Genomic DNA, 26,949 nt, shown 5'->3' on the forward strand with positions numbered 1-26,949 from the left:
ATAAAATAGATAAAATACCAGTATCAATATAGAATTGAGCAAAATCAATAAATATTTAATATATTTATAGTCTGGACTGAGTTTGTGTCCCAACAGATGAACACAGGTGTTTGTTTGTTTTCATGTTGTTATCTTCCACACATGTCAACGACCATCCTCAGTTTCCCTCCCTTATAACATTTGGATGAATCTACCTGAACACAGTGAACCACGAAATTTGTATGATATGTAATAATATGATGTCTGCACTGCTGCTGCTGCTGCTGCTGCTGCTGAGTGTTTGTGTGCTGAGTCAACCCTGGCGAGCTCTATCTACTTGCTTTATAACCTGCCCCGGGGAGATGCCTGTGATCAGGAATGTTTCCACAAGAAGCGACTCGAGCAGCAATGTAGTAAAAGAGTAGCTGAGCGTAAACTACAGTTTAGTGTGAGTGAAAATCGAGTGGGAAAAGAATTCAGCTCTTTTACTTGTGTGAAAGTGAAAAAGTTGAAAAATTAAATGACATGTACATTTATATAAACTCCATGCTGCGTGTCCTGGTACTGCTAAAATATACTACAACAAAATGTTTATGTTTTCTGAAATGAAACTGATATAGTGTCGTTATAATCATTTTATAAATGTTCTCTTTTTGTTAAAATGTCTTTAAATCATTTTTAATTTAATTATTTATGTGTTTTTAATACTGTGTGTGTTATTTACAATGTGGTTGTGATATTAAAATGTCAATCACTGTTTAAGTTTTTAAAAAGTATTTTATGAAACGTGTGTCTTCTAGTTTTCAGGCAGCAGATTTTCTAAAATGTAAGATTTCAGAAAAGTGTTTTTCTTGGTTTTTAAGTATTTTTTACTTTTTTAAAAAAAATGTTTTTGCACAATGTGGTGTTTTTAATTTTTGTGTTTGTGTTATTGCACTGTGTTTTAAATGTAGTTTATAAATGTTAAATGTTTTTTCAGATTTTTTTTTTTTGCATGTAATAAAACACTTTTTTTATGATATTTAAAAAGTCATGTATTGTTTTTTATGTCAGTGTTTAATGTGCTTTGTAAATTTTTTTTTTTTTTAGAAATCATTTAGTTTTGCTCCTCCAGGCCTCCATAGCAGCGACTTTGAAAACATGCAGAAATGCTCGTTTGACCCTTTAAAACATCCCAGTCCTCATAAACCCAGTCTGCAGTTGTGTAGTGAGATAAATCCATAACTCATGAGCATCTCTCCGACTCTGGTTTCATGCATCTTGCTCCACTCTCTGCAGGATCCAGTGGATGGCAGCAGCGAGGAGCCGAGCTGCTCGTTGTTGATGCTGAGGAAGCTTCTCCTCCACTTCTGCATCTGAGAGGAGGAGAGACAGGCTCCGACTTCCTGTGAGATCTGCCTTCAGCTGCCTGGCTGCCTCTCCGGGAGGCTTGTGGTTCTGCAGACCCGGGAGGAGCGAAGGCTTCTGCGGGAGGTGTATGGCTCGGAGAGACGCCCTGGAGCTCCGTGCAGTACGAAGCCCAGCAGCCCGAACAGAAGCAGCGGTCCCCGTACATGTGGATTGTTTACACCGGCGGCCTCAGCTCCTGTTCCTGCTTCCCCGCCTCCGAGCGACTCCGAGCGGCCGCCTCGGCTCAGCAGCGTCGCCGCAGATAGCGTCAGTGGAGCGGGGCTGATGGTCGCCCTGGTGCTCGGTCAGGCCTTCATCATCAGCACCACCACCACCACCACCACCACCATCATCCTCCGCCCGTGCGTCTGCTAGAGAGCTCCAGGAAGAGTGAAGAGCGCAGGAAAGGAAGCGGGGGAGCCGGGCTCGGGGCGCAGCATCGCACCGTGCATGGTGCTGCGGAGTCGGGGGGAGCGGAGCAGCAGCAGCAGCTGACCCAGAGATGGCTGTTCTCAAACTGGCTGAGCAGGTAGACTGCTAGCTGCTAGCCTAGCCCCTCCACCTCTGCTTGGTAGAAATGCATCTTTGTAATGTGGCTTTTTTCTTTGTGGTTCCGAGTCAGACAAAAGGTTTGGGAGAGTTTCCATCCTGCAGCCTGAGAACAGGAGGTTTCATTAGGATCCTGAGGCCGGATGATCCTGTTCTGACCTTTTTGGGCTCTAATATTCAGTGTTCTGTTCACATTAGGACAACCCTCTGCTCTCATACTTCCTGTTTCTGCTGCAAATGTCCTTAACAAGCTGGATGGAAAGTAACTAAGTACATTTACTCAAGTACTCCCTTCAGTACACATTTAATGTACTTGTACTGCTTCAGTATTTCTAATTGATGCTGCTTTATACTGTGGTGTTTTCTTGAATTAGTGTTTCGCTTCATGAGAAGAACGTCCAAAACATTTGATCCCAAGGAGAAATAGTTGAGTCTCCTGACGAGGTCTGTTCAGTATCTGCTCAGGAGAAGCTTTGTGTCACATGTTGGTCCCCAGCAGACGTTCAGACTCACATTTAAAGTCAACGTAAAATAGTTCAAAGGAACATGATAAATTACTGTGATTGACTCTGTTGATTAGATTATTATTATTATTATTATTATAATAAAACGTTTAAGAACGTGATGCTAAGTGAAGGAATGCAGTCTGACCAACTGTGCAAAACCTAAAGACGTTCATTTAACCGTCACACGACAAAATAAATAGTCAGAGTCAGAGAATTACAGAGAAATACAGTTGGAAAACTGCAGCGAGAAGTGGAATCAATTCACAACGGTGTGAAAAATCCATCGATCAGTTCCGTAAGTTTCAGAAAATACTGCTAAATATCCTTCAACAGCTAGAAAAGCAGCACGTCCCCAGATATTCAGCCGATCCTGAGACCAGTGGATATTCTGACTGTGATCATGTATTGAATGACTAATCGATGACTCAGCTCTGATCCGGTGCCATAAGTTTAGCTGGAGTCGTTTTTTAACTTCCACAGGACAGAAGAGTCTTAAAATACATTGAATTCAGTTTTCTCTTCTTCTTATTCATCAGTACTAATTTCAAATGCAGCTAAAACCAGTGAAGTCACAGGCTTCGTGTTTCCACCTGTTTTAAAACAAGCGGCACTAAAAGGAAAGCTGGAACGTGGAGGGATCCTGAGTCTGTGTCTCGGTAGAATCCCTGATCTGACGTCGGTCCTGTCATATCAGATCTGTCGTGTACGTCTAGGAGGAGAAGAGCCGCTCTTTTATGTAACTTACAACTGTGGGACTTCCTGTTGTTTGCAGACAACATGCTGATGAAGTCTGATAACTGGATGCCTCGGCCCAGGAGACGGCTCTTTTTCTTTTCTTTCATCGTCTCATGTGCTGAACAACAGTGGGTCAAATGAGAATCTGCTGCTGGAACATCTCTTTGAACCTATGATAATAAGTTCTGCTCAGCTTGTCTGTCTGCTTCTCACCACGAGCTGTTACATCACGTCACAGGCAGGTTTTTAGAGTTGGTGGGACCTCGGGTCACGTGCAGGTCTAAGAGTCTTAATAACCACTGAATCCTGTTCTGCCCAAAAACATCCGTTTAATTTACAAAGGTCTTGAATATTGTTGGTCATTTTGCAAGTGTTTGCAGTTTTTCTTTGTGTCTTTGCAGTTGTTCTTTGTGTCTTTGCTGTTGCATGTCACTATTTATGGACATCTGTTTGCAGCTATCTTGCATCTTTTGTAGCCATGTTGTGTCTCTTTTCACTAATCTTTTGGCCGCTTTGCATCTTTTGTATTAGATCCGAGTCGGTTTGTTTTGTAGTTTGTAGTTTGCCTCTTTGTGGTTGTTTTCTGTCTCTTTGATCATTTCTTCCTCTTTGGCCTCTCTTCGTATTCATTGTGAATGTATGTTTGTAGTTGTATTGTGACTCTTTGAGGTCGTATTCTGCCTCTTTGTAAAACTCAGTGTCATCTTTGTGTTTGTCTTTTAGTTTTTTTATTCATAGTCTTCTAACTGAGCTCTTTGACTTTCAGATAAGAAAACATTAATAGATCAGGGACCCCATGATCCCTTGGGCCCAAGGCCAGCGCCTTGTAGGCCTGTTCAGCAATTTATACAAGAATCCAGACACGTTAACTGATAAATACTTTCAGAGCTTAATGTTTGTTTTCTGACTGCGAAAGTAAAAAAAGCTAAATGCTGTTGTATTCAGTTTGGTGAATGTTAAAAAGGCCTTCTGAATTTACATCCGGTCAGTCTAAGTCCAACTAATCGCAGGACAGGAGCAACAGATTCGCAGGAGGGAGGAAGATTTCCAGGTTTATTTATGGAGTTTATTTGTGACAGACATCAGATATAATTCTATCTTCAAAACGTTTAGCTCACACTGTCTGTGTGTTCAGGTGTGACTGAGTTATGACTGATGGTGTTTTGGCAGATATTACTGGAGTTAGGTTAGATTTAAATTTGAAAGAAATCTGCTTTAATCATCTCCACGAGCTGTGAGTCACTGCCGTTACTGTTGATCATGGTGATAAGCGGGTCCTGTTGTACCTGCATTTCACTTCACACATTACCTTTGACGTTGCTTCCTGACATCATCATTCACAGCTTAAAATACCTTTTGAATTTTTTTCAGGCAGAAACAGCTCTGATAGTACGAGTGGTCAAATTTCCAACATCCTGTCCAACTGATGTGAGAGCAGTCCAACCACACTATTTGACTGCACTCTCAGAGGTCGTGGTCTTTGAGTTCATGAGACTTCAAAATGTCTTTTGCATATTATCTCCTTTTTTGTTATGCTGCATTTTGTCCCGTTTGTTATGATGCTTTATACAGAAGGTGTTTGTTGGAAACAGAGGAGGTAGCTGTTGACTTGAGACTCATGTGGAGGTGCTCATGTTGCCTGTTCAGTTTCCTCTATATGTTTTAGCCGGTGAAAGATTCAGACCATGTAGTTGCTTAAAGGATGAGACTGGGGGTATAATAAAACCTAGAATCACGGGGTTTTGTTTTAGGATTTTGCTGTTGGGCAGGAGAGCGTCAGAAGTGTGTTGCTGACCCTGAGGAGAGGCCTGTCACCTCAGGCACCAGAGGAAATGAAGACATGACTTTGTTGAGCACAGACTTTCTTTCATAGAGGGAGACACCAAACAGGATGCTCTGTGTGTGTGTGTGTGTGTGTGTGTGTGTGTGTGTGTGTGTGTGTGTGTGTGTGTGTGTGTGTGTGTGTGTGTGTGTGTGTGTGTGTGTGTGTGTGTATAGAACATCTGTGGGATGAAAACAGAGTAAATCTGATGGAGGACGTTTTTTGTGGGATAGGAGTGACAGCGAGAGGAAGATCGTTCTTCTAGTTGTATCAACGCGGCCCTGATGTGGTGATATCAGGAACGGACTGTTTACTACTGGCTGCAACACTTTCCTCATTGTTACTGGGTTGACTGGTGACACTGGTTGGGCCTCAGGGTGAACTGATCACCAGTGGTACTGTGTGGAAATATGCAAGATGTGAGTGCATGTAGTGCAACGGTCAACTAGAGGGTAGAGCCCTGACCTGAGCTGGAGGTCTGAGCTTCGCCTCTGTTCCACTAGTTTCTGTAACTCACACTCACATCCACAACTTCTCTCATCGTCTGTGTGTTCATAGAGTTTACTTCACATATCCTAAGATAAATCAGTGTGACCACAGCAGTAGAAACAGCAGAAAACTGAAACCCTTCCTGATTTATAACCTAGTGAGAGAATGATTAGCTTTTCTGTTAAAGGCGGCTATTTTAAACAAACAATTATATTAGGTCATATTGTCAAAAAGCCACATGACACTGTAGAAAGGCTGTGCACACGAGGTCGCAGTTAACATTAGCAGGCATGGCTACACCTTTATACCTTTACTTATGTGGTTGTGGAAATGCACTAAATAAAGGCAGCTCGCTCCACTCTTTGTATACAGACGACTGCCCTCATTACAGCTGCATGCACACAGTTAAGCACATGCAGAAATCCTGTTTCTGTTTTGGGAGGGGTTTAGTGAACCGTTGATTCATTATCATAGATACTAACCACATTCACAAATCCATGAGGGCAAACATGCAAGACGAAGCTGCAGTTTAGTGACATGTGGAACATGATCAGATGATCAGATGATGCATCAGTCCGAGGTTGTTGTTGTTATTATTATTATTATTATTATTATTATTATTATAATTAATTTGATTGGCGTATAGGTGGTGTGTTTGAAGGAGGGCCTTCCTTCATGCTTCATACTCTCACTCATTCCCTAAATCTCCTGTTCTTTCTTGTGTCAGTCTCAGCCCACCCCCACCCCTGAGGCGATCACAGACACTGTTGTGACTGATGCCAGCTGAGTGTGTGTGTTTCGGTGTGTGTGCACTTGCAGTAATGTCTGCGTGTGGAGCACTTAGAAAGGAAGGCGAAGCTAAGGAGGCCATATGCTGCCAAATGCTGGTTGCTTCTTTAAAGGCCCCCTCCTTCTCACTCAGCTCTGCTAAAGTAGCTGAAGCTGAATCGCGACTTAGCAGCTTTGAAAGAAAACGGCGAGGAAAGACGTCACCCACCTAAATCCTCTCTGGTGCTTTTTGCTTACTTAGCTGATATGAAATAACTTAGAGAGGTGGTGGTGTCACTGAGGAAAAAGTGACACGTTTCTGAACCCTCACTCGTGCAAGTGAAGTTCTAGTGTGGGAGAGGGTGAATGGTTAAACCTCTGTATATTAAACAGTCCAGAACCTTTTATAGCAGATAGTTTTAAAATAAATGAAATAAAATGTATTGTTTAACTGTAAATTCCTTGTTGTGCATCAAGCCTGCGACTCACTGACGTCTCCTAGTTGTTGGTTTCTTCTTTTGTTATACTTGCATTGTTCAATTAATTAGAGTTAGGTTAATTGATGATTGACTTGTCCAGTTCCCAACCTTTCTTCTTCCACAAATCACTTTGGTAAGAGGTTAGTTCAGGTGTTTTCAGTCTGTATGTATAGACTTGTTCAGGAAGAAACATCAAGACAGAAAAGACAACAACACATGATGAAACCTCATGAACTACAAATAGGTACCAGTATTCTCTTGGGCGTCGTGTAGGTGTTTACATGTTGGTGCCTTTAAAATCAAGCTGACTGTACACATGGATGTACAGACTGTCTCTGAATGACTCTGATACTTCAGGCCGATTGCCAGACGTGTTCTGAAGCCGGTGGATTTATGGATGTTTACTTGTGATGGATATTAAATATGATGATGTACAATGGTTGCTGGTATCAATAGCAGCACCTGCCTGTTTTCATGGTTACCTCCAATCATAATGATGTGATGATGTGGCATTAAACTAGAATCAAAAGCGAAGGGGGGAAAATCGTCAGATGAGGAAGTGGTATGAGTTCGTGCTGTTTTTAAAGCAGAAGTGAAACGCTGCTCTGTGGTTCCTCTCTCTCGTTTCTGAGAAGGAGAGTCTGTGCAACAGGAAGTGAGGTGGCAGAAACACACAGGAAGTGAGGCCTATCTCTGCACCATCTGATTCATCGCTAACTGATCTAACCTGCAGCCTACTTTTCTGTCTCTGCAGAGGTTTGACATGGAGCAGTTTTATGTTTTAATCATCCATCAAGCAAATGAGACACTTTTAAAGGAGCAAACTGGAGACTTTACTGTCAACTCTGTTTAATTACTCAACATTTTAGAAATAGTGTGATTGTATAAGAGGCTGTGTTTAAAGTGGATGAGTAGGGAGGTGGGGCTGACAGTCAGCACCATCTTTTTCTTTACGTACAGGATTCAATTAGAGCACCTAGTGGCCATCAGTGGTATCGTATCTCAACATATCTGCACCCTCTGTGTTCTGTGGGTGCACCAGCTGCCGCCTGGTGATGAGTCACAGTATTATCTGTTACTGTTTTACACTGATGACATACATGATATTGTTGATGATTTGGTTGCACAATGTCCTTGTGCTGCAGATTTAATATCTTCAAATCAAATGATTCTGTGAAGCTTTACTTTACTTTTTACTAAAATCTTATTTAGATATGCAGCCGTCTTGTGTCTGCGGGTCGCTGCAGAGCAGGTGGTGTACAGTGAACCTTTAGAGCTTTTTGTGTGACATGATTCTACGAGAGCAGTGAGAGTGAAGCAGACACTGAACTTGTTGTGTGGACACAAAACAATGAGCTGAAACCTGCTGTAAAGCTGCTTAAGGTTTAAGGAAGCTCCAGATTCCTGCTGGGATCCCTATAGAGACATACGTGAACGTGCATGAACACTTGTGTGGTCTTTTGAGTCCCTCATGACTGGAAAAATGTGCACTGCAGTGTGCACAACCTCTATTTACATTCTATCTGAGATCTGTGAACCTAAATAAGGGCTTCAGAGACCTGACCTCCGCTCTGTGCCCTTCATTAGCGTTTCTTCTCCGCTCAGTTATTTTTATGATCTATATCTGTAGAGAATGTTCTGCAGGAAGGTTTTACAGTGAGCAGAGTTTCAAGAAGTGGTTTTGGTAACAGAGAGCATTTGTTTACAGTTTGTGGAGGTTTCCAGTGTACAGCAAGCAGAAGGAGACAAAATTAACCACAGCTAGACTCCAAATCACCTTAGAGTCTGTGGGTCTAGCTCCTGTGTAGTCGGAGTGGGGTGGCGTTTTACATATGGACTCAGTATCCTATAATCTATCAGTGCAGGTCGTAGCCCCGTCTCCGCTCAGGCTTCTGTAAACACAGCAGCTTAAAGTCGACCAGCTGCTCCAACACACACCGTCAGTTTTCCATACCGTGGGAAGGATCATGCTCAGCCTGCTCTAGTGTAACGTCCAGGAAACGGTCTCGCCAACATGTCACTCAGAGTCACTGTTTGGATGGATTGTGTGTAGTTATACGTTGAACATGTTGCTGAATGTCGTCCCGCTCTGAACCATGTCTCTGTCTTCTTCCTCGTCTCCTCCACAGCCTCCTCTCATCCAGGCAATCTTCAGTGGAGACCCCGAAGAGATCCGCTTGCTCATATATAAGTCTGAAGACATCAATGCTCTGGTGAGGACACACACACACACACACACACACACACACACACACACACACACACACACACACCATATGTTTTGTATCTCTTTACTTTATAATGGTTCAGTAAAGTGTTAGTAGACTTGACCTGACATGTGTTTCAGTGATCCTGACTTGTGTCTGTGACAAATCGAGCAGATGAAAGGTCTGAAGATGCATTTAGGAGTGACCAAATCAACAGTCTGTTTGTTGAGGGGGTAGACATGCCATAACACTGTCCCTGTCATAACACTGCATGTGTTATTGTCAAAGTCTACAGTCCAGAGATGGCGTCATAAATATAAACACAGAGGCTGTGATTGCTGCATTTTAAATGTACAAGTGCAAAAACTCTGTCACAGTTCAAGTTCATCTGGGCCTGATTGTATTTAATTTATTAGTTTCTGTATTGTCTCCTTGTTTTTATTCAGTTTCTGATTCAGCTTTCAGACGAATAAAGTTCAGACCCAGTAGCCACATTCTTCTCCTCCTCTCCTTCTCCACCCTCCACTTCCTGTGGTAGCCAGCGCCCCAGGGTGAGGGGAGGAGGTCCAGAGAAGCCAAAGTGTGTTTATTTACATCAGCTCACAGATTCACAGCATGTCTGTACCCGGGCAGCGCAGGATGCAGACAGACCTGTTCTCTCCTGCGCCGGCTGCTCCCGCGTCATCGATATCCTTCATTTGAGATGTGACTGTTTTGTTGAAGTGGCTGCACTCAGCCAAGTCACATGGACGGGTGGGGTGGTCACAGAGAGGGAGATTCTCTCTGACAGGGACAATAGACGTGTTGACACCAGCAGCCCGATCACTGATCCCACTGAAGTAATGTAACAGCCTCCTCCGTCCGGTCTTAGCTCACACTCACTAATATGTGTGTTTTCAGGGGACGGGAATTTTAGCTAGAATCATGATCAGAGCTTTGTAAATGTTTCTGTGACATTTGGATATTGACACTGAAAGTTAACACAACTTTTGTGTTTGAGAAAACTGCACTGTTGACACTGTTGTGGGTTTGGTATAGACATGTTTTAATGTTTTAATGTCCCTCTAATCACAGTACCTCAGAATAAAACCTGCCCCTGGACTGTGATGATGCTGTAATAAAGTACCAACTGTCTGACTTCCTCCCTCAGGATGCAGAGAAGCGCACTCCGCTGCATGCAGCAGCCTTCCTGGGCGATGCTGAGATCACCGAGCTCCTCATCCTCTCTGGTAAAACGTAATCTAAGTGTCCTCATAAGTGTTGATGACACCTGTGCATCTCACTGACACTGAGTGACTCGTTCGGGTTGTAACTTGACGTCAGTCCTCATCAGCGCCGTGTTTATCTTACCTTATGTTTTACTCTGCAGGGGCCCGGGTCAACGCCAAAGACAACATGTGGCTCACCCCCCTCCATCGCGCTGTGGCGTCTCGGAGCGAGGTGAGCACGCACACACACACACACACACACACACACACACAACCTTCTTCTCCGAGCGCTGCAGTGAGAAATCTCATCATCACAGGCGTCAACGAGCTGAGCTGCAGCTCCCTCGTGATATTTAGGTGAAAACAGACACACAGTGTTTCACAGTGCCATCACCAGCATCCACACAGGTAGTTCCACATAGCTGGAATAACTGGAGGCTGAATCTTTATGTACACACTGATTGTTTACAGTGTGTTAAGTTGAATGAATGACAACACTTTGTCTAAAGACATCACAAAAGTGATTTTTGCATTTTTCAGAAAGAGTTATCTCTTAATCTTAGGTTTAGATTTCAAGTACTTGTACAGCATTTCATAATCATAATGCAGTAATACTTGGTACTTGGTATATTTTGATTCACACTAACATTTGCTTTTCTGTTGCTGCTAACTGTTGACCTAGTGACCTAATGTAGATGTGAGTTATTTATCTCACAGACTCTCTTTGACTTTCTTCCTCAGGACGCCGTGCGAGTTCTGATCCGTCACTCAGCGGACGTCAACGCTCGGGACAAGAACTGGCAGACACCTCTGCATGTTGCTGCAGCCAATAACTCACTGCGATGCGCTGAGGTCATCATCCCGCTGCTGAGCAGCGTCAATGTGTCGGACCGCGGTGGACGCACCGCCCTGCACCACGCTGCACTCAACGGCCACACCGAGGTACTGCAGAGACTGGCTGATGGTCCAGTGGGGGTTTCTGCAGCCTGCTGCATTGTGGTGGAGCTCACCAGTAAACAGGCTGTGATGTAACCGTCCCTTGTGTTATTTTGGTTGAACAGCTCGGTTAAAGGAAACAGGTGGGCGAGTGCAGCTGTGTCACAGGCGGTAATAAGTGGGCTGTTCATTTTGAAATTCTTCTCACTGCAGAATCATTCACGAATGTGCTGGATCTAAAAGCAACAATGAGAGGCGGCAGATTTGTGAAGCGGAGCTGAATGGACGACTTGTCTATTTCTGCTCGACAGTCTCTCCTGAATGTTTATGCAACAACGGAGCCAAGTGATTAATTTACTGTGCTGTTATATAAAGACCAGCTCCCACACACACACACACACACACACACACACACACACACGTCCTCACATTTATCCTCACACAAACTGTACCTGCTACACACATTAACAGACAAAAACAGTCACCTATAATATCTCCTATGTATCTATAAACACTGCCTCTCACCTCTTCCTAGATGAGAAGCATGTTGGGCTACAACTTGTTTTCACTTTCAGTGTTGAGCCGTCATGGTCGTTTCATGTTGGTCTCAGGAAAGTAAAACTGCCCTGAAACCAGTTAGTTCACTTTACAATGAAGCCTTAAACATCCTGGATTTATATTAACCCACAATGCTGCACCCTCGCCTTCAGGAGCTCAGAACAAATGACCAGAGCCTCAACTGAAGTTAAGAAACCAGATCTGTCAACAGCTTTTATTTGTGCCTGTTGTTTCGAATCGGACTTGTTCTGTGTCCAACTGCATAAAAATAAGAACAAATAGGAAGAATGGGAGCTCCACTTAGTATTCAGTGTTCTGCTGTGTGAGGTATTTACATTGTTCTACTTGTTCTCTGGCTCAACACATCTCTTCTCATGAGATGAATGTTTCCACGGTCTCGTGTCTCTGTTTGTTTTCCCACTTCTCTCGCGGTGGAGTCTCCTGTAGGTCAGCCATGATGTAAAAGAGATATGAACCAAACCATGGTTCAGAAACCGAGGTCTGAACTGAACCTTGTATTTAGAGAGGTGATATACCCATATTAATAAATGACCTCCACCTTTCTCTGTCTCTGTAGATGGTAAACCTCCTCCTCGCTAAAGGAGCCAACATTAACGCCTTTGATAAGAAGGACGGCCGGGCGCTGCACTGGGCAGCTTTCATGGGTAAGAATCACACAGCTAGAGAGAATAAAAGTGGTTTAACAAAATATTATTGTAAATATTGAACACAAAACATCACTTAAATGATTAGAAAGAATATTTTTAAATAATAGAAATACAAAAAAATGTAAAGAAAGAAAAACACAGGCGTAGTCTTCACTATGCTCATGATCTGTGCTCTGCTGCGCCCCCTGCAGGTCATTTAGATGTTGTGTGTCTGCTGGTGAGTCAGGGGGCAGAGGTCAACTGTAAGGATAAACGGGGGTACACTCCCCTCCACGCCGCCGCCTCCAACGGACAGATTGCTGTAGTCAAACACCTCATCAACCTTTCTGTGGAGGTCAGGACAAACCACACTCGTATGTTTAGATACAGACGAAGATATTTGATGGACCCTTGTTTTCATATTGTGTCTTCACATAAACATATCACATCGATCTATTCAGCGCAGTGTAATACTCAGAAAGATGATAGACCTCTGGAAAGTTGCAGCAACAGTTTCATTACTTTACAAAGCATCATCCATCATCGTTTGCATGCATGTGATTGGCTACTGCAGCACCTTCCCAGATGATGTCACAGAAAAAAAGAGTTCTCTAAAACACACACACATACACACAGAGGCTCACTGTGTCAGCTGCTTCACACTTGAGGAAAACACCACACACACTCCCTCTTCAACAAAAACAATAGCACCTATTCACAAGCTGAACTCAGGCACACACACGTGCACTCACTCATTGTCCTGTTCTTGAAGAATGAACCTCTGCTCGTCTGTAACAACAGCTCTTGTTTTCTCTGACAACAGATAGACGAGTCCAACGCGTTTGGGAACACGGCGCTCCATCTGGCCTGTTTCAACGGACAGGACGCCGTCGCCAACGAGCTGATTGATTACGGCGCCAACGTCAGCCAGCCCAACAACAAGGGCTTCACCCCGCTGCACTTTGCTGCTGCCTCGACGCACGGAGCGCTCTGCCTGGAGTTGCTGGTCAACAACGGAGCTGACGTCAACGTGCAGGTACGCCCAGCTGAACACCACTTCTCAGCTGATGTCCTGTAACCCAGAGGCTCCACAGTGACACAGCTACAAACATCTATCAAGTGAATCATAAATAGGCCACTCACACTCATGTTTTATTACTGTAGAAGTAAAGTAAGTTTAATTTCTCCTCTGCTTTCATCAGAGTCGGGATGGAAAGAGTCCTCTTCACATGACGGCTGTTCACGGTCGCTTCACTCGCTCCCAGACCCTCATTCAGAATGGTGAGACCTCCTCATGCTAGTTTGTCTCTTAGACTAACCTGTGTTGCACATTTATAAATGAATATTTGCCTCCAGGCGGCGAGATCGACTGCGTGGACAAAGACGGCAACACCCCTCTACACATTGCTGCCCGTTACGGTCATGAACTCCTCATCAACACGCTCATCACCAGCGGAGCAGATTGCACGAGGTTTGTTTCTTCACCTGTTGAGGAATTTAGAAATAAAAAAGTTAGTTAAATAGATAATCATAAATAAATGGAGCCTGTCTGTTCTTGATCTTTCTCTGAAGGCGAGGAGTCCATGGCATGTTCCCTCTCCACCTGGCTGCCTTGAACGCTCACTCTGACTGCTGCCGGAAGCTGCTTTCCTCAGGTAGTAGACTCGTAACTAACACATGCACCATATGTGGATACTGCTGCAAATATCTGCTGATTCGGGGTCTGTTTTGCATTAAAATCAACGTTGAGTAGTAATTTTCTGTTCAGTTCTGAGTCTGTTTTGCTGCCTGTGGTGAAATGTGCCACAAACACACACATTCAGCTTTGACCAAAATTCAAGTCACAATGCTCCAGAAGCAGCCGAGGCCTCGCTCGGTGTAATTACTCACTGGTGGGACTCCTGACTGTTGAATTCCCCTCTCACAGAGTTATAACGTGCAGTTAATCTCTTGTTTGCATCTGAAAAGTTTCCCTGTTGCATTTGCTGATGAAATAATTTGCCTTTTGCCTGAGAGAGGGAGTTCCCTGTTGTACAAGTTAAACTGGTATGTTAAAGTCATGCAAAGCAGGAGTAGGGGAAAAGACCACAATCCTTTCTGGCTCCAGATCAGTTTCAGCCCCGGCTCTTCGTGTCTGGGGGCACGGAGCAGGATGGAACTGGACTCATGTGGTTCTGCAGAGTTTCTGTAGTGAAAACAGAGAAGTCATTTACATGTGTTGAGCTGTGTGCTGCTGCAGTGTTGTAACTATCATGGATGAAAAAGTCACAGCTGGAGACGAATGTGTATGAAGATATTTTCCACCTCCACCCTTTTAATAACCACATCAGTACCTGTTGGAAATTCATGTCAAAACCTAATCTCTGTTTTTGTCTCTGTTGTTATGATGTGGAACTGTCTCTGGCTCTTTCTGTCTTTAATATTTCGCCTTTTATGTGTTTTCTTGTGAATGCTTGGCCAGCATCATGCATCTTACCGTCTCTGTCTTCCCTCCACCTGTCGCACTAATACCTGTCCTTCTCTCCTCCTCCTCCCTCTCTCTTCCTCTCTCTGTCCGTGGTGGCTGCTCCTGCTCTGTGTTGTCTGGCCTCCCTCTGTCTCCGTGCGCTGCCCTCGTCAGGTCGGAGGTTTAGCATAATGTGTAACGACTCGGTCCTGTCTGCAGGCTTCCAGATAGACACTCCCGACACTCTGGGGAGGACCTGCCTGCACGCTGCTGCAGCTGGAGGGTGAGCACCTGCATCATTATTGAACATTTTGACTTCTGCGAAAAAATGTGGGCACGTCTGGGTAATTTACAGTGAGTGTAAAGAAAAGGAAAGGAAAAGGAAAAGAGACGTTAAGAAGCCGTAATTCAAATTAAAATATTAATTTACTGTTACTTTTATTTCATAGTTTAAAAATATACAAACTACTAAACTGTAATTGAAGCATGTGCAAAGGTTTAATATGTGTCCTGTTGTTAAAGAAAAAAATTTAAATACCCTAAAAGATTGTATTTAGGTCTTTATTTAATTGTTAATTTCACACTGGGTCTGATAGATATATAGATAGAACAGTGTGGAACAAACATAATGGAAATGTGTAATTTATAAATATATTTATTTCATGTATTGACACGGCACCACCGAAAATATTTTCTGGTCTTTTATATGTAAAACAATCATACAACAAAAAACTCAAGAATAAATTTTTCAGGATCAGAGCTAAATAGGAAACATGTAGTCAAACACAGTAATTGCAGTAACTGTACTTTGACCCTGTTCTCTGTGTGCAGCAACGTGGAGTGTGTCAAGTTGCTCCTGAGCAGCGGTGGCGATCACAACCGGAGGGATAACTGCGGCAGGTAAGAGGGTAACATGGTCACGAGGGTAGTTGTAGAAAATAAAATGCTGATTAGCAGATGGACTAAAACATGTATTAACAATACTGTATATATATGTATATATATATATATATATATATATATATATATATATATATATATATATATATGTATATAAACACTTAAACTCTGCTCTATGATGCTGCATTAATGAACAGCTTAGAATCCTTCTGAAAGTGAAGCCTCCTCAGTTATAAAATGTTTCTTCGAGGGGGAAATTCATAATCATAAATTATTAGATAAATGAAATGTGGAGAAATTATAAATGAGGAACTTGTTCACAGTAAAGTGTGTCTGAACATGTGGTCTGATTTGACCCAGGACTCCGCTCCACTACGCGGCGGCCAGTCGTCACTATCCGTGTCTGGAGACTCTGGTGGCTTGTGGCACCGCCATCGACGCCACCGACCAGTGGGGGCGCTCTGCGCTGCACTACGCCGCTGCCTCAGACCTGGAGAGGAGGTGAGAGACGGGGAGACGCACAGTGTTCAAAGAAGTATTTAGATTCTGATTCAGTCAGAAGGAGAGAAGGAGGAAATCTGCTCCTCACACCGCTTATTGTTAAACCTGTTACTACATATAAAAACCTTGTGGTTCACACCTCACTGTTTCCATGGTAACCTGAGGTGATGCTGAAGGGTTGGAGTCATGCATCAGCATCCCCCCCCCTCCAGTTTAGTTAGTAGTTATCTACTTGTTAGTAGGAAGCATCTCATAAGATGTTTCAGTGTGCTAAAGCCAACTCACCAGTCCTCTCTTACCCCCCCTTCCTTTGTCCCTATGTTATATTCCTGTGTCCTACACCCCCCACCTAACACAGGCGTCGTGTTGCTCTGGAGCCCGAGAGTGAAGGAGTTCAGGCGGAGCGAGAGAAAGAGGCAGCGCTGTGAGTCCACACTGACAGAAACATGACGTCCACGTTCTGTTTTACATCACACATCACTACATCACTACATCACACATCACTACATCACTACATCACACATAACTACATCACTACATCACACATCACTACATCACTACATCACACATCACTACATCACACATCACTACATCACACATCACTACATCACTACATCACTACATCACACATCACTACATCACTACATCACTACATCACACATCACACATCACTACATCACACATCACTACATCACACATCACTACATCACACATCACTACATCACACATCACTACATCACTACATCACACATAACTACATCACTACATCACACATCACTACATCACACATCACTACATCACACATCACTACATCACTACATCACTACATCACACATAACTACATCACACATCACTACATCACAACATCACTACATCACACATCACTACATCACACATCACACATCACTACATCACACATCACTACATCCACTCACTACATCACACATCACTACATCACACATCACTACATCACTACATCACACATCACTACATCACTACATCACTACATCACACATCACACATCACTACATCACACATCACTACATCACTACATCACACATCACTACATCACATCAATACATCACTACATCACACATCACTCCATCACACATCACTCCATCACACATCACTCCATCACACATCACTCCATCACACATCACTCCATCACACATCACACATCACTACATCACACATCACTCACACATCACTACATCACACATCACTACATCACACATCACTACATCACACATCACTACATCACACATCACTACATCACACATCACTACATCACTACATCACTACATCACACATAACTACATCACTACATCACTACATCACACATCACACATCACTACATCACACATCACTACATCACTACATCACTACATCACACATCACACATCACTACATCACACATCACTACATCACTACATCACACATCACTACATCACACATCACTACATCACACATCACTACATCACTACATCACTACATCACACATCACTACATCACACATCACTACATCACTACATCACACATCACTACATCACTACATCACACATCACTACATCACACATCACTACATCACACATCACTACATCACTACATCACATCAATACATCACTACATCACACATCACTCCATCACACATCACTCCATCACACATCACTCCATCACACATCACTACATCACACATCACACATCACACATCACTCAACATCACACATCACTACATCACCACATCACTACATCACACATCACACTCACACATCACACTACATCACCATCACACAACCCATCACACATCACACATCACACACACAATCACACACACATCACACATCACACATCACTCATCACAATCACACATCACACTCATAATCAACACACACATCACACATCACTACATCACACATCACTACATCACACATCACTACATCACACATCACACATCACACATCACACATCACTACATCACACATCACTACATCACACATCACACATCACTCTACATCACTCCACACACACATCCACATCACTAATCACAATCACAATCACACATCACACTACATCACACATCACACATCACACATCACTACATCACACATCACTACACATCACTACATCACACATCACTCCATCACACATCACTCCATCACACATCACTCCATCACACATCACACATCACACATCACTACATCACACATCACTACATCACTACAATAACACTTCTTAAGCAGATTTCAGAATTGAATCTGAAACTCTCTGTGCAGGTTTAGATCCTTTGGACCCAGCAGATAGTTTTTCTTTGTTGTAATGTTTGAAGAACCTGCAGGATTCCTCCAGAAACCTTTAAACATTAGATTAACAGTGAACGCACACTGTTTCTTTTTGGGAACACGTTCAACTATGTTGTGGTAATTTTGAGAATTTTGTGTTGCAGATGTTTAGAGTTCCTGCTTCAGAGCGGAGCGACGGCCGCTCTGAAGGACAAACAGGGCTACAGCTCTGTTCACTACGCTGCAGCCTATGGACACAGACACTGTCTGGAGCTGGTGAGTTAACACACACACACACACGTTGGGATGTGTGAGATCCTGAGTAGAAAGAGAGTCTTCTAGTGGAGTGGATTATTCACTGCCCGTCCAGACCTTAACCCTATTGAGAATCTATGGGATGTGCTGAAGAAGACTTTGTCCAGTGGTTCGACTCTCCCATCATCAAACAAGATCTGGGTGAACAATTAATTCAACTCTGGATGAGAATAAATGTAGTAACACTGCAGAAACGTATTGAAACAAAGCCACGATGAGTGTAATCGAAGCTAAAGAAGGTCAAACTAAGTACTGGAGTGTGCGACTTGTTTTTTGGATGGGCAGTATATTTTTCCTTTAGCTCGAGCTGAACAGTGTTAAAGTTTTAATAGCATAAAGTCACTTTTTCAGTATGGTTCAGGAAACGTAGGGAAAATGACTCACTGTGTCAGATAAATGTATGAAACCAGAGCTGCTTGAGTTTGATACAGTCTGTGGATGGATGTGAACAGGTTGCAGATTCAGGTTTTGTGTTAATGTCAGTGTAAAACATGTCGACACTGTGACCTGCAGCTGCTGGACAGAGATGACAGTCACCAAGCCGACTCTGAATCTCCCAACGCCAGGAGCCCACTGCACCTGGCTGTGAGTCTCACATTAATTTAGTTACCGAAACAATCCTTATCTTCATAAATCTGTACAACATTGTTGACACTGTAGTAAGTCTGTTGTTAAAGCGTCTCTGTGTCTGTGCAGGCGTACCACGGCCACGCTCAGGCTCTGGAGGTGCTGCTGCAGGGGGAGAGGGACGTGGACCAGGGGGACGAGGCCGGGAGGACTCCTCTGGCACTGGCTGCCATGCGGGGCCACACCGACTGTGTTCACACCCTCCTCAGCCAGGGGGCGTCGCCGTGCACCACTGACGCCCAGTATGGACGCACGCCCGTTCACCTGGCAGGTGGGTTGAGTTGAGATCTGATGACTCTTCTGCACAGATCAGTGGATGAAACAGGTTCTTTGTTCATTCAGTATTTTCTGATTTCTGCTGTGGGGACACGAGACTCGTCTCGGTCTAGTTTCACTGAGCTGTTGTATCATCTGACTGAGTCTTCACACAGAAACACTTGTGTTATGTGTTTCTTGTTCTGTCACGTCCCATCTGCGGCGCCCTCTGCAGTGATGAACGGTCACACGACGTGCGTGCGCCTCCTGCTGGATGAATCAGACGGTGCCGACCTCGTGGATGCTGCTGACTCTCAGGGACAGTGAGTGTTGTCTTTTCTGTCTGTTTTGTGTTTAGTTTTCTCCAGAAGCATTTATGTTTTTACGTTTCACGTCCTCGTCCTCATCTGCAGGACTCCTCTGATGCTGGCGGTGGCAGGAGGTCATGTTGATGCCGTGTCGCTGCTGCTGGAGAGGGAAGCTGACGTCAATGTGGCCGATAACCACGGCCTCACTGCTCTGCACCTTGGGGTGAGTGTTGACCGTACTTTTATCTGAAGTGTAGTTTTAAAGCTCCACAGCCTCAATCTGATTCTTATTGTGACTGATGGATGAACTCTTTTCTGACTAAGATACAACAGCTTTAGTTATTTTACTGTCACCAGTCAGGACCAACATTTGAATCTGAATCTGATGATAGTTGTTGTTTTTCCACATCAAATATCAAAGATCACCAGTGCACTGAGTTGTTAACTAAATATATAAGATTAAAAACTGGATTTCTCCATTCTGACCTTCCTGTTTGCTCCCCAGCTGCTGTGTGGTCAGGAGGAGTGTATCCAGTGTCTGTTGGAGCAGGAAGCTTCGATTGTGATCGGCGACTCTCGGGGACGTACTCCCATCCACCTGGCAGCAGCTCGAGGTCACGCCTCCTGGCTGAGCGAGCTGCTGAGCATCGCCTGTTCCGAGCCGCCGTCCCTGCCGCCGCTGAGAGACCAGAGTGGGTACACACCGCTGCACTGGGCCTGCTACTATGGTTAGTGTCTGAGCTCCTCCACACTCACAGGTTATTATAGGTTTTGATGATAACTGAGATATTATGTTGTGAACCTCTGTGATTGTTTCGTGTCTGAAGGTCAAGACGGGTGTGTGGAGGTCCTGCTGGAGCAGAAAGGTTGTCGCCGGATTGATGGGAACCCGTTCACCCCTCTGCACTGTGCTGTGTAAGTCTGATCTCAGTGATCATTGTTCAAAAGAGTAGAGACACTAAGTTAGGGACTGAGTCTCATCTTATCTCATCATATTATCTTGGTAAATGACTCTATGCTGCTGCTAATCTGCTCATAACTTCTACCAGTAGGACGTCACCTTAATGTAGCAGCGTCTTTAATTTTTCACCTGACTGAAGTGTTTCTTCCCTCAGGATCAATGACCACGAGGCGTGTGCTTCTCTACTGCTGGAGGCGATGGGATCAGACATCGCTGGCTGTAAGGACTCGAAGGGCAGGTAAGAGATGTGTGTGTTGACACTGCAGCTCTGTTACCGCTCTGCTGTAGCTCCTGTTTTTCACCGGTCCCTCTCTCCTGCAGGACTCCTCTTCACGCTGCGGCGTTCGCGGGCCACGTCGACTGTGTCCAGCTCCTGCTGTCCCACGATGCATCTGTCAATGCTGTAGACCAGTCGGGTCGCAGTGCACTGATGATGGCGGCTGAGAAGGGCCGGGTCGGAGCTCTCGGTACTGAGCTGTTTTACTTGACTGATAGTTTAGCATTTGAACATTGCTGCTGCTCAAAAGCACATTTAGAGTTTGATGCCTGCCTGAGTTGTTTTAACATTTTGCTCCGTTGCTGTGTGGTTGACGTCTACATCTGTTTCCTACACTGTGTTCCAGAGGTGCTGCTGACGAGCACCAGCCACAGTCTGACGGACAGCGACGGCAACACTGCCCTGCATCTAGCCTGCAGTAATGTAAGTGTCCACACGCTTCATAGATATTAATGAGAGGGAGTGGGGACAATATAGGTGAGACATTATGTTACCTTACTTCTAAGGTTTCCTATTAGAATCATCATTTATTTATCAGCTCATTATAACCTCTCACCGTCTCTTACAGGGGAAAGAAGAGTGTGTGTTGTTGATCCTGGAGAAGCTGTCGGACACTGCGCTTATAAATGCCACAAATACAGCGCTGCAAACGTGAGTTCATCACAATGACCTGATCAGAAGCTGGAGACACCAGTTTGTATTCTCCTACTCCACCCTTATCTAATTTGGGATCTTGTGCCTCCAGTATTTTGCTTACATATTTAATTGACAGTGTTAACTCTTCTGATACCTGTAGAACAGTTTTTACATCATCCTCACAGACTGCCTGACGTGGTCAGAGTCATTTATAACTTGGGGAGATAAACAGAAACGTTCTGTTCTGTTGGTTACACAGTCCTCTCCACCTGGCGGCGCGTAGCGGTCTTAAGGTGGCGGTCCAGGAGCTGCTGTCCCGAGGAGCCAACGTCCAGACGGTGGATGAGAACGGTAGGGGGACTCTGGTCTGGATCGATCCAGGCTCCAGCTGCTGCATGTCGCTGTCTCTGGTCTGCATGATGTTATGCTGTTGTTTATTTTCGTGTGCACTGCAGATGAATCCGTCTTTGATAGAGGCTCCCACTGGTCACGTGTCCCATAATAATACGTTTAACTCTCACGTTCACACACAGGGCTGATGTTAAATTCAGATTTAGGTTTAAACTGTTCCTCTAAACGCCGACAGTGGGACCTCTGATTTAAAGTGTGTCCGTGCTGCTCGTTTGTTCTTCATGTTAAAGTCCAGCTGAAATTTCTTCTCTGTAAATTAAGATTGTCTCCGTTATTTTGCATTATTACATATTCACTACGTAGATGGAGTCTGATGCAGCGTGATGAGGTCGGAGCAGCTCTGCTACACGACTGCTCCCGTTGGTTAATCCACATTGTTTCAGACTATTTCACTTGGACTTTGTGCTGTGTTGCCCCCCCCCCCTCGTCCTCATGTCAGCTGGCTGAACACTAATGGAATGCTGCTCCGTCCCCTCTTTTGTCTCCTGCTTCGCCTTCCTTGCTTCCTCCACGTCCACGTCTCGCCCTCCTCTCTCTCTCTCTCTCTCCCTTTGTCTCTGTCTCTCTACCTCAGGTCTGACCCCTGCTCTGGCTTGTGCTCCTAGCAGAGAGGTGGCTGACTGTCTGGCTCTCATTCTGGCTACCATGATGCCTTTCTGCTCCCCTTGCAGCTCCGGAGCTCCCTCCCCAGGCTCCCTGCTGAGGCAGCTGCCCCACCAGGGGGGGAAAGGCCCAGGCCCTGGCCACCGGGGCCCTCGCAGTCCCAGGAACCCCTCCAGACCCTCCAGCGAGGGAACCACAGAGAACGACTCAGAGGACTCTGAAACCTTCTGACCCCTTGGAACAGTCTCTCTACCCTCCTACCTCGAAGCGTGCACCTGAACTTTCTACTCCCCCTCCCCCCTCGGGGAGCGATGCAGTGTCTTGTGTGAAGTGCACTTTTCAGGCAGAAGGGCAGAGAGTCGGCCGTGATCGAGCGTGTTGGCAGAGAACAGAGCAAAGTGTTCAACATTAAATGAATAAAAGAAATAATCAAACTAAATCTGAACGAAGTCCATAAAGTTTCATTTTACTGGACTTTATTTTATTATTATAACTAAAAGGAGCAGAACTAATTCAACTCTTCAGCAGTTTCCTTTATTTTATTCCCAGTAGTAGAAAAATTCAAACTCTTCACAGTAAAGTACAAATACTACTCGAAATACTTAATGACAAGTATAAAACCTGCACTGAAAATGTTTCTTAAGTAAAAGTATAATTAGAAAAATGTAAAGTATCAAAAGTGAAACCACCACTAAAATATTATGATTCTAATTTATTATACTAATGATTGTTTTTCCTCTAATTGATGAAAAAAAGAAACGGAAGCAGAAACTTTAAATTAAGAAAAGTTAAATCAAGTTAAACAGTATTGTGTAGTTTCATCTATCACTATATTTTATTATACGTCTAAACTGTTTAAGTCTAATACTAATGAGTAAAGGTAATTAATTGTTATCCTCCACCTTTTACACACGTTACTCTTGTGATTATTTCGTCTTTATTGGTTTAACGTTGAACGCCTGCTCTTCATGTGCAGAACATCACCACCCTCCTCTCACGCTGGAGGTCTTGCAGTGATTTTACCCTTTGTGCCCTTTTCCAAATAAGAAATAAGAGCGGCAGCAGCTGCACTGGATGCTGACTGACTGGACCTGGACTGACTGCTGCAGTCCGACCAGCTGCTCCTGGATCTCGACCAGCTGCGGCTGGAGTCTGCATGTTCGTGTTAACTCACCACGGTTAGTTCTTTCTACTCACGGGTGCTTAAATCCAAACAGACCTCGGTTCTTAGTCTCTGCGTGACGCAACTCGCCTCTGAGACTCGTCTTCTTTTCAAAACAAAACAAAAGAAAACAAAAAAAGCCATTTTTTAACTGTTTGTACAAAATGAAGTAGACGATTAAGAACGCTGAGTGTAACTTTCATATTTTTTTATCATTTTCATGTTGTTGTACCAAATCCGTCACCTCCACCTGTTAATAATTACATATGAAGCGGTACATAGAGGTTCTTTTTACCTGTTGACAACTGAAGCACAAATTTGGATGTTGCTGTTGGAATGTGAAGTGTACAACCTTCGTTAGACGTTTAGGACTTTAAATATTGACCAGGACAAAGACCCGTCACTCTGGGTACGTCTCAGTTCCCTTAGCTGAGGTCCACCGACGTGTGTTTCGTTGTTTATTTCAACATCCCTGACACTGTTACAAGTCTAATTTTCAGTTTTTCAGTCAAATACAACAAAGCTGCTCCTCTTCTAGCTGTGGCCAGTGGCTGCCATCAGTGTGTGTGTTGAATGTGTCTCAGTACAGATCCTGACTCGGCCTTTAAAGAAAACTGCTCTAACACATGTCTCACTGTGGAGAGGTGCAGTCGAAGCTTCCTGTGACTCAGACTGCAGAAATATTTCCAATTACTGCAGCTGCATTATTTTTAGAGCTTTGTCATTTATTGTACTTTGATCATGACTAGTACTTGAGAGACTGTGCAGAGTGTAGCACGCTGAACAGAGAGCACTGATTTAGAGTAGTGCACGTGCATGTGCACTCTGCAGAACAGGAAGAAGAAGTGCTTCTTTGTGGTATCTGTATGTTTACCTGCTTAAAAAGGGGATGTTGAAATGATGATCCATTAATCCAGACTGACTTTAGATTCCAATAAAAATGTCCAGTGAGAGAAATAATAGGCAGTAACAGGATGGATTTCTGTGTGACCTGTGAAACGATTAAATAAGGGAACTGTGACGTAGCCACTGATGAAACTTGGATTGATGTATTTTATCCAGTGGCCTCCAACGGCCTCCTGCACTGTTCCCTACCTGCAGTGCACACCTGCACACTTTGTAGAGCAGGACAGCCAACAGTAACACAACTGACACCTTTTTCTCACCTGTCCAGCTCTAAATCCTAAATCACACGAGCCCAAATTCCTGCAGTGATGTCAAGACTTCTTTAGGTCTCCTCAGTCCATTCCGGTATTTATTATTACATTAAGGTACAAATACTACCTGCACTTAAATGAATAACAACACAGGGCCTTGACCACTTTCCTCTCCTTCCCCGTCCTCCTCGGTTTGTGTAACGAGATATGTGCCATTGTCTGAAACGCGTCCAGTGCCTTGATGTCCAATATTAGGTATTTTTCTATTTTGTAGAATTTTAAAGGATCAGTTCACCAAAAATCACAAAGTCAAATACTGAATAGTAAACTATTCCTAAAGGTACCGTTACGTTGTGTGTCTAAAATCCTCAGGCTGTCGTTACCGTCAACACAAAAACCTGAAATCATCGATCAAAAGCTCCTGGAGTGTTACTGCCTGACTAATGTTCTGTCAGCTGTCTAACGTGAATTTATCTTTTTCTTTGTTCTGTTATTACTAAAGATAAAATAATTGATCATCAGTAAAAGTAAAGCAACAATTTGTAACTTAGTTCTAATGTTTTGTAGAAAGGTGACCTGTGACCTCACTGTCACTGAACTGATGTTTGTTTGATTAGTAAGTTTTGATTTGAACGGGTACCTGAAGGCACCAGTGCCGAGTGTGGTACAGTGTAGCAGATGATAGCAGAGCGTAGGAGAGGAGGTAGAGAGAAGGCTGGGTGTAGCAGAGTGGATTTATTGGAGTAGCTGATTCAAATGTGACATAAAACTAAATCTTGAGGTTTTGCCTGATAACTGTGTTCATTTGGGTTTTCTTAATTAAATTATGGAAACAGTAGTTTAATAATAATTTAACTGATGCTGAAACTTTTTCCATACTCAGTAATACGAATGAAGTCTCTGTGGAGAATCCAGAGTGATCAGGACATTGTTTCTGGAGAGGCTGGATGTTTTTTGTGATTTGGGTGAACTGATCCTTTAATACGAATTTAAACACTTTGTCTAAGAGGCTCTGCTTGAGAGGAAATCATTCAGATTCATTGTTTGTCTCACTCCACTGTTTAATGTCTTTTACCAGCTGGTGATATTCTGTGTTTTTGTTTTTTTACTGAAGAAAATTAAGTAAAGACCAAAACTAATAACGCATCAGTCTGTCTAGATACTGTTCTTGTAAGAAATCAGGATGTTAATTTAACAGATTTAATTGTTTTATTGTCTTTTCACGAAATTTAATGAGAAAAACAAAACTATAAAATATCACCAGTGCAGTCTTTTTAATTTGGTTGTGTGCGAGTGTGTTAGTTTAGGTACTGATGCGAAGTTAAACTGCTTTTGTATATAATGTTAACGTAAAGCTTTGTATGGAAGAAAAGAAAAGAAAAGAAAACTCTTTGACCATGGTTGAACCTGAAATGTCTTTTTCTATTTGAACTATTCTTTCTGAATGGATTAAAAAAGCTGTGTGTATTAATGAATTTATTTTAAATTGAGCGTCGTGTTAGCTGCACTTAGATTCAAATGCCTGATGAGCACACATCTGTTAACAAGCAGAGACTGACTGTCTGCCAGTATTAACGTTAATCCACCACAAAATGAGCTTCACCAGTCCTGACAATCGCGCTCGTCACGTGTCTGATGATTTTCATACCAGTTCCTGATGCAGTACGACATGCTGAGGGCTCTTTGTCAGCTACCTGTTTGTTTTATATGAATTGTACGATAAAAAAAAGAAAAGTCTGAAGTTGTTGTTCTGCTGTTTTGTTTTCTTTCACATGGAAACGGTTCTTTTCTCACTCAGTGTAAGAAAATACTTTGGAAGTGAAACAAGAGCAGATTTCT

The 26,949-nt window shown here is 43.6% G+C and overlaps 1 protein-coding gene across 2 annotated transcripts; it reads left to right on the top strand.

Annotated features, from left to right (window-relative positions):
• The first annotated feature begins 1,127 nt into the window (after window positions 1–1,127).
• On the top strand, window positions 1,128–26,856 carry ankrd44 (ankyrin repeat domain 44). 2 transcript variants are annotated; one of them, XM_026376033.2, is made up of 28 exons: window positions 1,128–1,897; window positions 8,846–8,929; window positions 10,074–10,152; window positions 10,293–10,363; window positions 10,873–11,073; window positions 12,203–12,290; window positions 12,485–12,627; window positions 13,096–13,308; window positions 13,475–13,553; window positions 13,629–13,743; window positions 13,845–13,927; window positions 14,938–15,001; window positions 15,550–15,618; window positions 15,979–16,119; window positions 16,478–16,543; window positions 18,563–18,674; window positions 19,227–19,298; window positions 19,410–19,611; window positions 19,831–19,918; window positions 20,009–20,126; window positions 20,409–20,631; window positions 20,731–20,818; window positions 21,019–21,102; window positions 21,186–21,331; window positions 21,488–21,564; window positions 21,710–21,792; window positions 22,037–22,128; window positions 22,763–26,856. In XM_026376033.2, the coding sequence occupies exons 1-28, from the start codon at window positions 1,871–1,873 to the stop codon at window positions 23,020–23,022; spliced, it is 3,168 nt and encodes a 1,055-aa protein (XP_026231818.1). In that variant the 5' UTR covers window positions 1,128–1,870; the 3' UTR covers window positions 23,023–26,856. The 2 variants fall into 2 exon arrangements, with proteins under 2 accessions (XP_026231818.1, XP_026231819.1); XM_026376034.1 differs by having other exon boundaries at window positions 1,137–1,897; window positions 22,860–23,029.
• Window positions 26,857–26,949: the final 93 nt, after the last annotated feature.

The sequence above is a fragment of the Anabas testudineus genome, chromosome 21 (genome assembly GCF_900324465.2).
Source record: "Anabas testudineus chromosome 21, fAnaTes1.2, whole genome shotgun sequence".
Lineage (NCBI taxonomy): Eukaryota > Metazoa > Chordata > Actinopteri > Anabantiformes > Anabantidae > Anabas > Anabas testudineus.